The sequence below is a fragment of the Elephantulus edwardii genome, unplaced genomic scaffold (assembly GCF_000299155.1).
Source record: "Elephantulus edwardii isolate Elephantulus edwardi_28Jun2011 unplaced genomic scaffold, EleEdw1.0 scaffold00225, whole genome shotgun sequence".
NCBI classification, from domain to species: Eukaryota; Metazoa; Chordata; class Mammalia; order Macroscelidea; family Macroscelididae; genus Elephantulus; species Elephantulus edwardii.
Window position 1 is genome coordinate 319,383 of NW_006399975.1, and position 15,363 is coordinate 334,745.

The window sequence follows — 15,363 nt, forward strand, 5'->3', positions numbered from 1 at the left end:
AAGGAGAGGAAGACCTTTGGTGAGATGGATCAATTCTGTGACTGGAGCGGTGGGAATAAGTGCGTTTGAGATGGCTAGGTTGGCACAGGATAGAACAGCATTTAGAGCTCTTGTACATAGGGTCGCTATGAGTCGCAAGCGACTCGATGGCACACAACAACAACAACAACAATTCCTCTTGACATTGTCCCACATTATTCTTAGGCTTTCTTCCTTTTTGTTTCTGCTTTTGATCTAGCAGATCAGTGCTGAGTGCTCTACTGTTTCGCCAATTCTATGTTTCATCTCTTCAACTCTGTGCATCTGTCCCTTCGGCATGCTGACAGCTTCTGTTGGTCTTCTTATTCTGGATTGCTGTTTCTTGTTTTTCCTATGATTTCTAGTGCTTCATTTGTTTTAGCTGCTTTGTCTTATTCTAACTTTTTAAGTTCTGCTACAGTTTTTTTCTGTATCTTCCATTTTTTTTTTTCCTTTCATCCAGTTCAGGCACTTGATGATTGGGTTTTGTGTTTCGTTTTTTTTTAACCCCATGACAGGAAGTTCTATTACTCTTTCCCCACTAGGAGCTCCATTGACTCTATGTCTTGATCGCTTTTTTTGAATGACATCTTGCTTTGGCTTTTGGTGGGGTTTGAAGTTGTCTGATTCTCCTGTGATACTGTGGTGATCTGGTTCAGAGGGAGAAGACAGGTCTCCTGAAGGGCTGGGTCCTTGGCGGTGTAGCCTCCAGGCATTCTCCTCACTGTTGAAGTTGAGGGCTAGAAGTGCATGGAGTGGAGGTCAGTGAGGGTGGGGCTTCCCTGCTTTCTGTTTAAAGCTGGCCTGCAGTCACAAAGCAGGCTCCAGGCCCTCTCCAAGCTGCTGCTGAAGCCACAAGAACCTGACCAGAGGCAGCTGTGGGAGCAACTTCCCACCCTCTGCTCACTGCTGCCTCAGACAGTGCGTGAAGGTTAATGCCCACTGAAGTAGGTACCTGGCGAGAGGCAGGTGTGGCTTCCAGCCCTCTGCTCATTGTTAGGGACAAAGAGAGCCTGTAGATTAATTATCTTCTCCCCTCTGTTTTTTGTTTTGTTTTGTTTTTAATGCAGCTTTTTCTGCCCTGTTGGATTTACTGTCTCCTCAGCAGTTCAGACTTGTCTTGCTCCTGAGTAAACATAAACCCTTCAACCATTTAAAGTCACTTCTTAAGCCTTTCCTCAGCCCAGCTCAAGCTGAGTAGGCTGGGTAGGACCAGATGCATGAGTCTTAGGGTACAGGTTCAATGGAGGAGACAAGAGCCCTGGAGGCGGGCTCGGTCTGTATGACTGGTGGGGTGAAGATGTACAGACATAGGGAGATTTTGCCCTAGAGAACAGGACATTACACTAAACGTCTAGGGTGATTACTCTGGGATTGGACTAAAGGATAAGGCAGAGTGAGACAGGGGATATGGGTACTATAGGTGGGCCTTGGAGGCTGAGGGAAGGCAAAAGCAAAGGCCCTATAGCATGAAATAAGCAAGTGTTTTCAGGCGAGCTAGAAATTATTTGATGGTAAAGTGTGAATAATAAAGCATAGATTCTCACCACTGGACCAATTGGCAGCATCAGGATGGATGGTGAAGAGATTGAGATCGTAGACAGCTTTAGTTTGCTTGGCTCCACAGTCAACAGTCTTGGCACCAGCAGCCAGGAAATTAAAAGGCGCATTGCCATGGGAAAGTCTGCTGTTAGGGACCTCTCCAAAGTACTGAAGAGAAATGGTGTCTCTCTGGAGACTAAGGTGCATCTGATACAGACCATGGTCTTTGCAATCACTTGTTATGCATCAGAGAGTTGGACAATGACCAAGGAGGATAGAAGGAGAATTGATGCCTTTGAGCTGTGGTGCTGGAGAAGAGTATTGAGAATACCATGGACTGCTAGGAAAACAAACAGATTTGTCCTGGAAAGGGTTAAACCAGGCGGCTCCTTGGAGGCAAGGATTCTGAGGCTCCATCGAACATACTTTGGACATGTTGTGAGGAGAGACCGGTCCTTAGAGAGGGACATCATGGTTGGGAGGGTGGAGGGACGGCGCAGGAGAGGAAGGCCCTCTATAAGGTGGATTGATTCAGTGACTGGGATAATTGGAATGGGAGTGTCAGAGACAGTGCGATTGGCACAGGACAGAGCGGAATTTAGGGCTGTTGTACAAAGGGTCACTATGAGTCGCAAGCGACTCAACGGCACATAACAACAACAACAACAACAGGCAAAGGCAAGCAATGACACTCAGTATTATATAATGAAGCTCCAGATTTAACCCATGGTGCTGGGATCTGCCGGTGAGCTTGCATCTGAGCATAGCCAGATTTATCTGCCTTTTTACCCAGTGTCTTTATTATAGGATGAATGGTGTTCATGGTGGTGATGCTGAATGAGGAAAACCAGTTAGGAGACTCCCATTCTCCTGGTAGATTTTTTCTTCTTAGAAAACATGACTGCCCTGTGTTGTACCCTGTTCTCTCAATGTCCCTTGAAGATACACCTGAAACAGCCTAGAAGCATGATGCCTGTCTTCTGACTCCCAGGAATAGGTCTTGGTCTCTGTGGTCTCTCTGTCTAGCTTGACCCCCAAGAAGCCTGTCCTGCTGAATGTTTGGGATTGCGATCAAAGGGACCTGAATTTACAGAGTGGTGCCAGAATCTGCATTTATACACACTCCCTAAGTGAGTTATGTTCACTAATGGTGGAGATGGGGCATCTCTGCAAATATTTAGAATTAGGGAGAAGGAGGTAGAGAGGGTAAGGATTCCAGAGTCTGAGACAGGGATACCAAAAGTCAAATGGACAATATAAGTTTGTTGGGTGGAAAGGTGGAACAGGTAATTTTTTATTAATCTAATGCTGGAGAAGAGTACTGAATGTACCATGGACTGCCAGGAAAACAAACAGATTCATCTTGGAGAGGATTAAACCAAACTACTCCTTGGAGGCAAAGATTCTGGGGCTTCGTCTGACATACTTTGGACATGTTGCTAGGAGGGACGGGTCCTTGGAGAGGGACATCATGCTTGGGAGGGTGGAGGGACAGCGCAGGAGGGGAAGACCCTCTATGAGATGGATTGATTCGGTGACTGGGGTAATTGGGATGGGTGTGTCAGAGGTGGTGCGGTTGGCGCAGGATAGAGCAGGGTTTAGGGCTGTTGTGCATAGGGTTGCTATGAGTTACAAACGACTCTACGGCACATAACAACAACAACAACAACAACAACAACAACAATGCACTGAGGAGCAATGGTATCAGTCTGGAGACTAAGGTGCACCTGATACAGGCCATGGTCCTTGCAATCACTTGCTATGTGTCAGAGAACTGGACAATGACTAGGTACAACAGAAAGAAAATTGGTGCCTTTGAGCTGTGGTGCTGGAGAAGAGTGTTGAATATACCATGGACTGCTAAGAGAACAAACAGATTTGACCTGGAGAGGTTGAAACCAGGCTGCTCTTTTGAGGCAAGGATTCTGAAGCTCTGTCTGTCATACTTTGGACATATTGCAAGGAGGGATCAGTCCTTGGAGAGGGATGTCATGCTTGGGAGGGTGGAGGGACAGCTTAAGAGAGGAAGACCCTCGATGACAGGGATTGTTTCAGTGACTGGGGTAATGGGTGTAGGTGTGTCGGAGACAGTGAGATTGGCACAGGACAGAGCAGGGTTTAGGGCTGATGAACTTGGAGTCGCTATGAATCGCAGGAGATTCGAGGGCACATAACAACAACAACAATAAAGGGCAGTTAGAGATTCTTCCAGTTGCTGTTGAGTCAGAAGTGACTCTTGGTTATCCCACACATGTCAGAGAAGATCTGTGCTCCATAGGGTTTCACTGGCTGGTATTTCTCCTTGAGGTCACCAGGCCACCAGGCCTTTCCTCTGAGGTTCTTCATGTGGATTCAAACCTTCATCCTTTAAGTAACAGCCTCACCTTACCCACTGTACCGCCCAGGCACTTGGAACAGTTTGAAACGAATTACAAATACAGAAGAATGAGATGAAGATGGCTTCAAAAACTAATAATATTTCCTAGGCAGAAAAAACTCATTTTGGAGTTATCTTGAAATGCCTTCTAAAGTTTGCACTAATGTACAGTATTTTGAGGGCTACCATTAGGTAGAAATTTAAAGGAACTGAGGAGAGGAAAATATCCAAAGCTATTTTTAAAAACCCCAAAACTCATTCTGTCTGATTCTACCCCCAGGCAGAACAAGATGGAATGCGTGCAAACCCTCAAGTGCCTGTTTGGAGGGAAAACATCTATAATCACATTACTTCATGGTTTGTCAGAGCTTTTTGGCTTGCCTTAAAATCATACATTAACCACAGAAAAAAGTTTAGCCTGGACTCTCTAATTAAAAGTTGGAAGGGTGATATTTTCGTACAGCTTTTAAGAAGTACTTTGAAATAGTTATAAATGCAGTCCTATCATCTAAACACAGTGCAAATGACATGGGTAGGTTTTCAAACCTCTGTGTTAAATGTTAAGCCTAGCCTCAAACCCCTACCTAGTGCAATCGTCAGTGGGTTTACAGACACAGACCTGAAACAAAGCCACGAAAGACCAAAATGTTAAAACTGGCCACCTCCAGATGTTGGGGCTATGAAGGCCATCTTTTCTTCCATATTCCCAAATTTCTCACAGTGAGAAATAGCTTATCATAAGATTATTTTTAAAACAGAAGTTTGCTAGCTCATGTGCAATAATGAATGTAGATCAAAAGGCTGTTGTTAGGTGCATCAAGCCGGGTACAATACTTTATGACTCCAGGAACAAGGAATCTGAACTCTGTCCTATCTTGCACCATCCTGACGATCTCTGATATGCTCAACCCCACTGTCAGTCACTGTGTCTATCCATTCTGTGAAGAGTCTTCCTCTCTTTTTCTGACCCTCCACCTTTCCCAGTATGATGACCTTTTCCAAGAACTAGTCCCTCCTGATAGCATGCCCAAAGGATGTGAAACAAAGTTTCTCCATCTAAAAAGAGTACTCTGACTGCTCTTATTCTAAGACCAACTTCCTTGTTCTCTGAGAAGTTAATGTATTAAGTATTCTCCTCCAATACAACTCAAAGGCGTTGTTCCTTCTGTATCCTATTCAATCTCCAACGTTCGGAGGTATATGGAAGTAACTGAAAAGAGCAAAAGGGAGGGAGAAGAAACTAAAGGAAGGCTTGCTATCTGTCCTCTCTGTCAGATGCAGGGAGCCCCTGGAAGAGGTACCAGGGAAGAGGATTCACTTGCAGGGAACAGACCTCTACACGCCTCTAGAGAGAGCATGCCATCCTTAGAACACAGAACAGTCACCATATTTACTGCAGACTAATCCAGAAATTCGTTTTCCCTATATTTCTTCCTTAACTGTAAAATCAGAACAGCTCAAGACTGAAGCTATCAAGTATTTGAGAAAATAGACTTACACAAAATTATATTTGGAATAGCTAAAAAAGTCAAAAGCATCTGATGACAGATCATGTGGTTTTTTCCAAATTGAATCTGAATTTGTAACCTAGAGAGGTTATATAAGTTTGTTTTGAGTTACTTTGTTCCTAGACATTATTAGAATCTGCTTTAAAGGAGATGGATGACTGGCTGAAGTTCCCACACAACCCTAGGTGGCTGGCACGTACATCAACTCAGATGAGCAATGGCCTTCTGGCTCTGTTGGCTCTCATCCTGTCTTCTAGATCATCCTTTAGTTTAAATGCAGGTTAATGACTCTCTGAGGTTTAACTGTTTCTTCTTCTCTTATTTTTATTCCTTGACCCCAAGTCTAGTCCTCTTTTTTTTTCTTTTATTATTAAAGTAGCAAATAGGAACTCAGGTGATATAGTAGTTAAGAGCCCTAGTGTTAACCAAAAGATGAGCAGTTCAAATCCACCAGCTGCTCCATAGGAGCAAGATGTGGCAATTTGCAGCTATAAATTTACAGCCTTAAGAATCCTATGGGGCAATTCTACTCTGTTCTAAAGTACTGCTGAGTCAGAATGGACTCGATAGCACACAACAACAGATGCACAGACTGCATAACGTGAAAACAACCCTGCTTCTCTCCCCAGCACCACCTTAGAGAGATAACAAGTTTCTTATGCATTTTTTCTGTCCAGAAATTGAATGTATGGAAGATTTTTTTAAGCAAATGAGATTGTCTTATATATTTAGCACTTTGCTGTTTTTAAATTAATAATTATTGGTAACTTTTCATACATGTAAACATGGATTTAGGGGTTTTTCCCTTCTTTTTAACCTGAGTATCAATTTTCTGAAAGAAGATTTGGCCAGGTGAGAAGGAGAATTGTCTGGGAATCTGTGCCTGTTGTCTACTCCTCATTTTACCTTACAAACTGTGGCCGGTGAGTTGATTCCAACTCTTAGCAACCTGGTACGACAGAGAGTAGGCGTGCTCGATGGGGTTTCTAAAATGGCAATCTTCAAGGAAGGAACCCTGGTAGAATAGTGGCCTAAATGTTGAATTATTATCAAAATGTTGACAGTTCAAGTCTACCTGCCACTCCATGGGAGAGAGACAAGGAAATCTGATCCCATAACTACTTACAGCCTCGGAATCACTATGGGGCACTTTTGGAAGGAATATAAGTCATATACCAAAAAGAACTGGCTGCCATAGAAGCACTTCAGGAAGTAACATATGATTAAGAATCAATGGTAATGAAAGAAGAAATTCAAATCTGCACTGAAGGCATTGGAAAAAAAAAACTATAAGGCTCCAGGGATCAGTGGGATACTAACTGACATGTTTCAACTAACAGACTGAAATCTCACCAATCTATGCCAGGAAATTCGGAGGACAGCCGCTTGGGCTACTGACTGGATGAGATCCACATTTACTCCTATTCCCAAGAAAAGAGACCCAACAGAATGTGGAAATTATCAAACAATATCATTTATATAATATGTAAGTAAAATATTAGTGAAGATTATAAAAAATTATAACATTAAAAATTATTTTTAAAAATGACAGAGAACTGCCAGAAATTCAAGTTGGATTTAGAAGAAGCCAGGGCACCAAGGATGTCATTGTTGATGTCCGATGGCTCCTGGGTGAAAGCAGAAAATACTGGAAGAATGTCTATTTGTGTTTTATTGATTGTGCAAAGGCTTTGACTATGTGGGTCGTAATAAACTGTGGCTAACACTGAGCTCCACAATCAACACTCTTGGTAACAGCAGCCAGGAAATCAAGAGATGAATTACATTGGGAAAGTTAGCTGTGAGGGACCTCTCAAGCGTACTGAAGAGCAATAACATCAGGCTGGAGACTAAGGTGTGCCTGATCTGGGCTATAGTCTTCGCAATTATGTGCTGTGCATTGGAGAGTTGGACAGTGAATAGGGATGAGAGAAAGAGAATTGATGCCTTTGAGCTGTGGTGCTGGAGAAGAGTATTGAATATACCATGGACTGCTAGGAGAGCAAACAGGTTTGTCCTGGAGAAAGTGAAGATGGAATGCTCCTTGGGGTCAAGGATTCTGAAGCTTCATCTGACATACTTTGGGCATGTTGCAAGTAGGGACTGGTCCTTGGACATCATGTTTGGGAGAGTGGAGGGAAGGTGCAGGAGAGGAAGACCCTTGATGAGATGGATCGATTCTGTGAGTGAAGTGGTGGGAATGAGTGTGTTTGGAACGGCAAGGTTGGCACAGGATAGAATGGCGTTTAGGACTCTTGTACATAGGGTCACTATGAGTCGCAAGTGAATTAATGGCATATAACAGCAACAACACTGAGAAGGGGAATCCTAGAACACTTAAATATGTTCATACACAACCTATACCCAGAACAAAAAGCTTTGTCTGAATAAAACAAGGGAACATTGCATGGTTTAAAATCAACAAAAGTATGCATCAAGGCTGTATCCTTTCTCCATAGCTATTTAATCTATATACTGAGCAAATACATTGAGCAGTTGGACTCTATAAAGAAGAATATGGCATTAGGATTGGAGGAAGACTCATCAAAAACCTATGTTATGCTGCAGATGGCACAACCTCGCTTGCTGAAAGTAAGGACAACTTGAAATACTGAAGAAAATAAAAGATTACAGCCTTCAAAATGGATTACATTGCAACATCAAGAAAACAAAAGCCCTCACCATCAGACTGAGAGGCAACATCATGAAAGATGGAGAAAAGATAGAAACTGTCAATTATTTCATCTTACTTGGATCCACAACAAATACCCTTGACAGCAGCAGTCACAAGACTACTCATGCATTGGGAAAATCTGCTGCCAGGCAACTCTCCAAATTACTGAAGAGCAATGATGTCAGTTTAAAGACCAAGTGGGGTAAATGCTGATTCACCTGATTCAGGCCATGGTCTTTTTCAATCACTTGCTATGCATCTGAGAGCTGGACAATGAATAAGGATAAAGGAGAATTGAAGCCTTTGAGTTGTGATGTTGGAAAAGAATACTGTGTATTTTTATTTCATAGACTGCTAAAAAGAACAAATATGTTTTGGAAAGAGTACAGCCAGAGTGCTCCTAGGAGGGAAGGATAGTGGTATTTCATCTCACATACTTCGGGCATGCTGCTAAGAGAGGCTATTCCATAGAGAGGGACATCATGCTTGGAAAAGGTAGAGGGTCAGTGAAAAAGAGGAAGACCCTCAACCTGGTGGACCGACACAGTGATAGCAGCAATAGGCTCAAGTGTGTCAGAGATGATGAGGATGGCACGAGATAGGACAAGTTTCAGAACTGTTGTTCACAGGATCACTGTAAACAACCTGGTGACTCAATGGCACTTAACTCCATGAGTTGACCCCATGGCACTTAACAACAAGAAGTCAGAATTTATTCCATGGCAATGAATTTTACAATTTCTACTATGCCATACATGTCTCCCATGGAGTAGCTGGTGGGTTCAAACCTCTTCGTTGGCTGTCATTTGCTTAACTACTACACCACCTGAGTTCCTTTCCATAAGAATTACCAATGAGAAAAAAAATCCCAATAAGGTGATTCTACTCTGCCCTGTAAGGTAACCAACCATGAGTCAGAACCAAGCCTGCTGATGGCACACAATCAGCTGCTTTGGGGAGTGAAGCAGATCCAATTCTGATCTTTTTCAGATTCTGTAGAACCTTCTCCCTCCACTCCCACGGACTCGGTCACTAGCTCAATAGAGAGCCTGCAAAGAAAGCAACAATTATACCCAAACTGAGTCTGGGCCCAACCACTAGCCAGCTGTATGACTTGGTGTAAGTTATCTGACTGCTCTGAGGATTGTTTCCTTACTTCTATCTAGAAAAATACGTACGACCTGTCTTCCTGGAGGAAAAGTGAGAGCACAGTTAAAAGTGCCACATCACCAGTAAGGCACTCCATCTTTTTTTTTTTAAATTTTTTATTTTATTTTATTATTTGTGTGTACTGTCAAATCCTGTAGAACCGGTGTGTAGATAGGATTTTCTTGGCCCGAGGGCCAGAACGAATGTTCTGGTTTTTTTGCGTCTTCGATTACCTGGGGAGATGGGAGGTGTCTGACGCTGGCCTCTAAGCTGCCCCGCCTAACCCCTCCTCTGAGCGGCCTGCCAGAACGAATGTTGCGTGGTTTTTTGCGTCTTCGTCTTCGATTAGAAAGAAAGGTGACCCAACAGAATGTGGAAACTACAGAACAATCTCACTGATTTCACATGCAAGCAAGATTTTACTGAAGATTATCCAAAAATGACTGGAACAGCACATCAACAGAGAACTACCAGAAGTCCAGGCTGGGTTTAGAAGGGGTCGTGGTACTAGAGATATTGTAGCTGATGTTAGATGGATCTTGGCTGAAAACAGGGAATACCAGAGGAATGTCTATCTGTGTTTCATTGACTATGCAAAGGCATTTGACTGTGTAGATCATAACAAACTATGGCTGACTCTGAGAAGAATGGGAATCCCAGAACACTTGATCGTTCTAATGCGAAACTTATACTTGGACCAGGAGGCAGTCGTCAGAACGGAGCAAGGGAACACTGCATGGTTCAAAATTGGGAAGGGCGTACGCCAGGGATGCATCCTATCTCCATACCTTTTCAACCTATATGCAGAACAGATTATCCAGGAGACTGGGCTCTATGAAGAGAAATGTGGGGTCAAGATTGGTGGACGATTTATCGACAACCTGCGTTATGCGGATGACACAACCCTGCTTGCTGAAACTGAAGAGGACCTGAAGCTCCTGCTGCAGAGTGTCAAGGACTGCAGCCTACAATATGGATTGAGGCTCAATGTCAAGAAGACAAAGATTCTCACCACTGGACCAATTGGCAGCATCAGGATGGATGGTGAAGAGATTGAGATTATACACAGCTTTAGTTTGCTTGGCTCTGTAGTCAACAATCTTGGCACCAGCATCCAGGCAATTAAAAGGCGCATTGCCATGGGAAAGTCTGCTGTTAGGGACCTCTCCAAAGTACTGAAGAGCAATGGTGTCTCTCTGGAGACTAAGGTGCGTCTGATACAGGCTATGGTCTTCACAATCCCTTGTTATGCATCAGAGAGTTGGACAATGACCAAGGAGGATAGAAGGAGAATTGATGCCTTTGAGCTATGGTGCTGGAGAAGAGTACTGAGAATACCATGGACTGCTAGCAAAACAAACAGATTTGTCCTGGAAAGGGTAAAACCAGGCTGCTCCTTGGAGGCAAGGATTCTGAGGCTCCGTCTAACATACTTTGGACATGTTGTGAGGAGAGACCGGTCCTTAGAGAGGGACATCATGCTTGGGAGGGTGGAGGGACGGCGCAGGAGAGGAAGGCCCTCTATAAGGTGGATTGATTCAGTGACTGGGACAATTGGGATGGGAGTGTGAGAGACAGTGCGATTGGCACAGGACAGAGTGGAGTTTAGGGCTGTTGTACATAGGGTCGCTATGAGTCGCAAGCGACTCGACAGCACATAACAACAACAACTGTCAAATCAGATCTGACTGGTACAGGAGGGGATTGTCCCTCCTTCCCCGGCAGAGGATCTGGTGGATTTGAACCGTGGGCCTCTGGGATTGCAGTGCAGCCTCTTGCCACTAGGCCACCAGAGCTCCAAGGCACTCCATCAGCTCTCTCCCTTTGAAATGCCATCCCTTCTAAGTGCCTCACTGGTAAATGAGGGCTGAACACACAGCAGGAAGCAGATGGGGCCCTGGGGTGGGCAGTAGTGGGGTGAAAACACATGAAGTTAGAGGTTAATGTGAAACAACACAACCTCAGATCAGATATGATCTCTCAGTCTCCCCCCTGCAGTTCCAGCAGCAATGAGTTAGTGAGAAAGGCACTCCCTGTGATAAGAGGGAGACACACAACGAAGAATTGTTGGGCTCCAGGCCACGTCCTGTTCACACTTCATTTCTCCTCCTCAAGCCATGCTACCCGTCACTCCCACCTCCAACCCAGATCCTCAATTCTAGGCTTCCTAAGCTGTTTTCTCTGCTTGGGTTGATATTTTTCATCATATCTTCACATATCCAACTGTAACTCATATTTAGAAGTATGGCTAATACCTCATCTTTCCCATGCAGTCTTCCCTGCATCCTATGGATGGAATAAAGAGCTAATGTCCTTACTACTAGTACTTCCAGATAAGATGGAGGGACAGTGGGGATGGAATGACATGTTTCAGATGTTTTATAATAACAATGAAAGAACTTTTACTTTTCAAAGAGAAAAGGGAATTGAGAGGAAGGGGTGGGCAAGGAGAAAGTGCAACAATGAATGAATGGAATTAACAAACAAACAAACAAACCAGGAGACCTGGATTGATTTGGAATTTAATGAAATCTTCCTTAGAAACTCATGTGACTTCTAGTCTTTTCAAAGAAAAAAAATTTCTACTTCTACTCAGATGTGTCCGTTGCAGGTCCAAAACTTGCCCCTGGCTTCTGAGAACACTACACCGTGGAGGGAGCATTGATTTTCTTTTTTGGACTGAACAATGTCCATCCAAGAGGCTTCCTACTAAAATGCTCAAGCTCCAACATCTTTCTGCCTTATGGTAATTTACAAATGCAAAGAACAAGAAGAGCAGTGCCTAAGCAGTCAGAATTACTTACTAAATTTCTAGAGAACTCCCTTCTAAATAAAGCAAAAAGTGGGTGGAGGGAAGAGGGAAAGGAAATGGGAAGGACCTGGGTGAAAAGACAAGGTAATGATGGACAAGGTCCAATGGCGATTAATTTTATAAAACATAATACATGAGAATGATTGTATGAAGCACAATTATAAAACAAAATACCTAAGAACGAATTGTATGGAGCACAATATTGAATGAGGAATAGTGCTGAACACAATATATATGAACTTTGAAAGCAAACCATTATTTTATTTTCGTTTTTTAAAGGGCGTGGCCTAAAGCTGAAGCTATCCCAGGCAAGAACTCTAACTGGCTGGGCTGGAATTCTGGTCCACCACTTACTGACTGTGCTCTTTCAGAAAGCCTCTTATTCTTTCTATGCCTCTGTTTCCTGGTTTGTAAAGTGGCAAAATAAGACAACCAACCTCAGGTGCAATAATTACGTGTACAGGATTTGTCATTATTGTTTTCTGCACAGTGTATTTGCAAAGGGGTCTGGGGTTGACCTGACCACGCCTCCACAAGTCCAATCCTCATTTTGAACCTGGTACCAGAAACCCACCTTGTTGGGGCATGGCAATGAATCCAGTTCAGTTCTCCTGTTTCCAAGCTCTAGTTAGCATGTGGCCAATTTTGGCCAGTGAAGTACAATCAGAAATCTGTTGCGATTTCTGCGAAAATGTTTACTTTCTTGGTAAAAAGGAGCAAGTAGAGGCTGTTGTCCACACCGCATTCCCTCTTCTTGCAGACCTGGATAGACAAGCGATGTCTGCACTGTGGCCATTTTATCAGAAGCAGTGCTCAAGGGTCATGGAGAAGAAGTGCCTGAGTCCCTGACGGCAGGATGGGACGAATGAATAAAAGCTGACAACTAGTTATCTTGCCCTTGTTGTTGTGGTTATGTGCCATCAGATCAACTACGACTCACAGCGACTCCATGCAAATAGCTCTGAACCCTGTTCTATCCTGAGCCCATCTCCTTGTCTCTGATACATGTTCCCTCATTGCCCCAGTTACTGTGTTACTCCATCTCATCTAAGGTCTTCCTTGACTATTTTATTTTGGATTTCTGGTTAATCATAGCAGGGCACTGCTAAACGAAACAGAAGCCCAAAGCCCCTTCTATTTAATGGCCTCTGCAAAAACACAGCACACCTGGAATCAGTTCATCTGCTTCTATAAAGTGATTTTTTTTTTAAAAAAAAAATGGGATCAAGTGCTACAGGGCCTACCACAAAACTCATTTTTTTTTTTTTGCTTTTCCAAATGAAATTTAAAGAGCGATACTAAATAGGGTGCTGTAAATGTTTACTGCACTTGTCTGCTGACTAAAAAGGATGGAGGTTCGCATCTACCCAGATGCACTTTGAAGAGGGTGGCAGTCTATTTCTGAAAAACAAAACAAAAAAAACCCAAGAACAGTAATTGAAAATTCTAAGGAACAATTTTACTCTCACACACCACAAAGGGTTACCATGAGTCAGTAATGACTTAGCAGTGGGTCTGGTACACCAAAGAATGATCAGAGCACAACACAAACGTGTATAAAGACATAGTGAGAGGGCCTTGGAGCTGCAACTCCCAGAGCTGGAAAGTGAGCTGATACAAGTGCTTCTAGATAAAAAAAACCAACAACAACAACAAAAAAAACAAAAACAAAAAACAAAAAAAACACACCAAAATAAAACAAAACACTTCCTCAAGAAGCCTGCCGAGGATGGCCCTCAGGGTGACCAGAGAAAACAGCAGCTGACACAGCCAAGTCATGTAACCTGTCTATTTCACTGCTCACTTACAAAAATCACAGGGCTGGTTCGGAATTAGGAATGCTATTGCAGTCACACTGCATTTATTCAGTGCTGCTTAAATGAGCCAAATGGTTGGATTTGACGATTTCCTTGGCCTTTCCCCTCACCCCCCATCATCCCTTCCCTAGACCCTACTCCCCTCCCCAAAGCAGGGAAGAAACGGGAAAAACAAGCTTTTAAATCAGAATGCATTCCCTTAAGAAAGCAAAACTGAGAAAAGACACAATGATGGAGAGAGGCAGATGATTATGAAACACAACAGGAGTGTATCCTAGGCCTCGCCCCACATGGCTCGCTGCGCTTGGCACCAATGAGCGCCTCTCCACTTCTCCCAGCTCACAGGAGCCGAAATGCAATCACTTTGCATCTTTCAGGCAGGTGACGACAGTAACTGGTCCTATGATCATCTGTGGAGAGGACAGCTTCTTCCATAACTAAGCGCCCCGCCCAGAGGCGGGCCGGTCTTCCCAGCGGAGGGTTAGGGCCCTGCAGGGTGCCCACAGCCTCTCTGGGCTGGGCCGGCTCGGGTCGGCTTCTGCGCACCCCAGCTTTCGCTGCCGCTATTCGCGCTTCACCGGCGCGCAGCTGGACACTCAGGGCCCCCTCTCCCGGGTGGTGACGCGGGCCTGGCTCCCCGCCCCAGGCCCAGGTCGCTTCTATCCCTGGGCCTGTTCTGTGTACCCGGCCTGGCGGCTGCGCCCCAACCCACGCCCGCAGCCCTCGCCCGGCCCGCACTCACGCTCCACATCGTGCAGCTTGGCCCGCTCCTCCTCCAGCTTGCCCTTCAGGATCTCGGCCTCGCTCTTCAGCGACGCCAGCGTCTCGCTCTCGTGCAGCCCGTCGGTTGCCATCTTCGCGCGGGGGCGCGGCGGGGAGGAAAGGCGAGAAAAGGGATGCGGTGAGCCGGCAAGCGGGCCGGGGTGGCGGGCGGCCGCGGGCGCAGCTCCAGCCCCGTCTCCCCCCAGCGCGGCCCCGCGGCCCCGCCCTCCGGGTGATGACGCGCCTACGAGCCTCGGCCTCGCCCGCGGGCACCCGCGCCCTCCGCTCCGAGCCCTCCGCACCTGCCGCTCGCTGCGCGCGTCCGGGCGCACTGCCCCGCGCAACGCCCAGGTTAACGCTGCTCTTCAGTCCTGCGGAGAGGCAGCACGTGTGGTGCCCATTTTACAGAAAGGGAAACTGAGGCCCTTAGATGACACAGAATCTGCCCGAGGACGCAAATGTAGTGAAGCTCAATTCAAACTCAAGACTGAGCAGCTTCTAGGGGGAACCCTGGTGAAGTCCCAATGACATAGCACCCCTTTCACCCCAAATCTCCCGTTAAGACTTGATACTCAGCCCAGAAGTCTCCTGCTTGTGGTGAGCAGATAGAAGAGAGGGCAGGGAGACTCTACTAGCCCTACTGATAATGCCTGTCACCAGGGCACCTTCCTCCATCTCTCTTCCTTCTCCCAGATGGAAACATT

The 15,363-nt window shown here is 45.1% G+C and overlaps 1 protein-coding gene across 1 annotated transcript in view; it reads right to left on the minus strand.

Moving 5' to 3' along the window:
* The window catches only part of GNB5 (guanine nucleotide binding protein (G protein), beta 5), a 65,949-nt gene extending 51,149 nt beyond the window's left edge, over positions 1-14,800 (minus strand). The window contains exon 1 of the mRNA XM_006898248.1: positions 14,640-14,800. Coding sequence (XP_006898310.1) covers positions 14,640-14,751 — 112 coding nt within the window. The 5' untranslated portion in view covers positions 14,752-14,800. The remainder of the gene's footprint in view (positions 1-14,639) is intronic.
* Between the last annotated feature and the right edge of the window lie 563 nt (positions 14,801-15,363).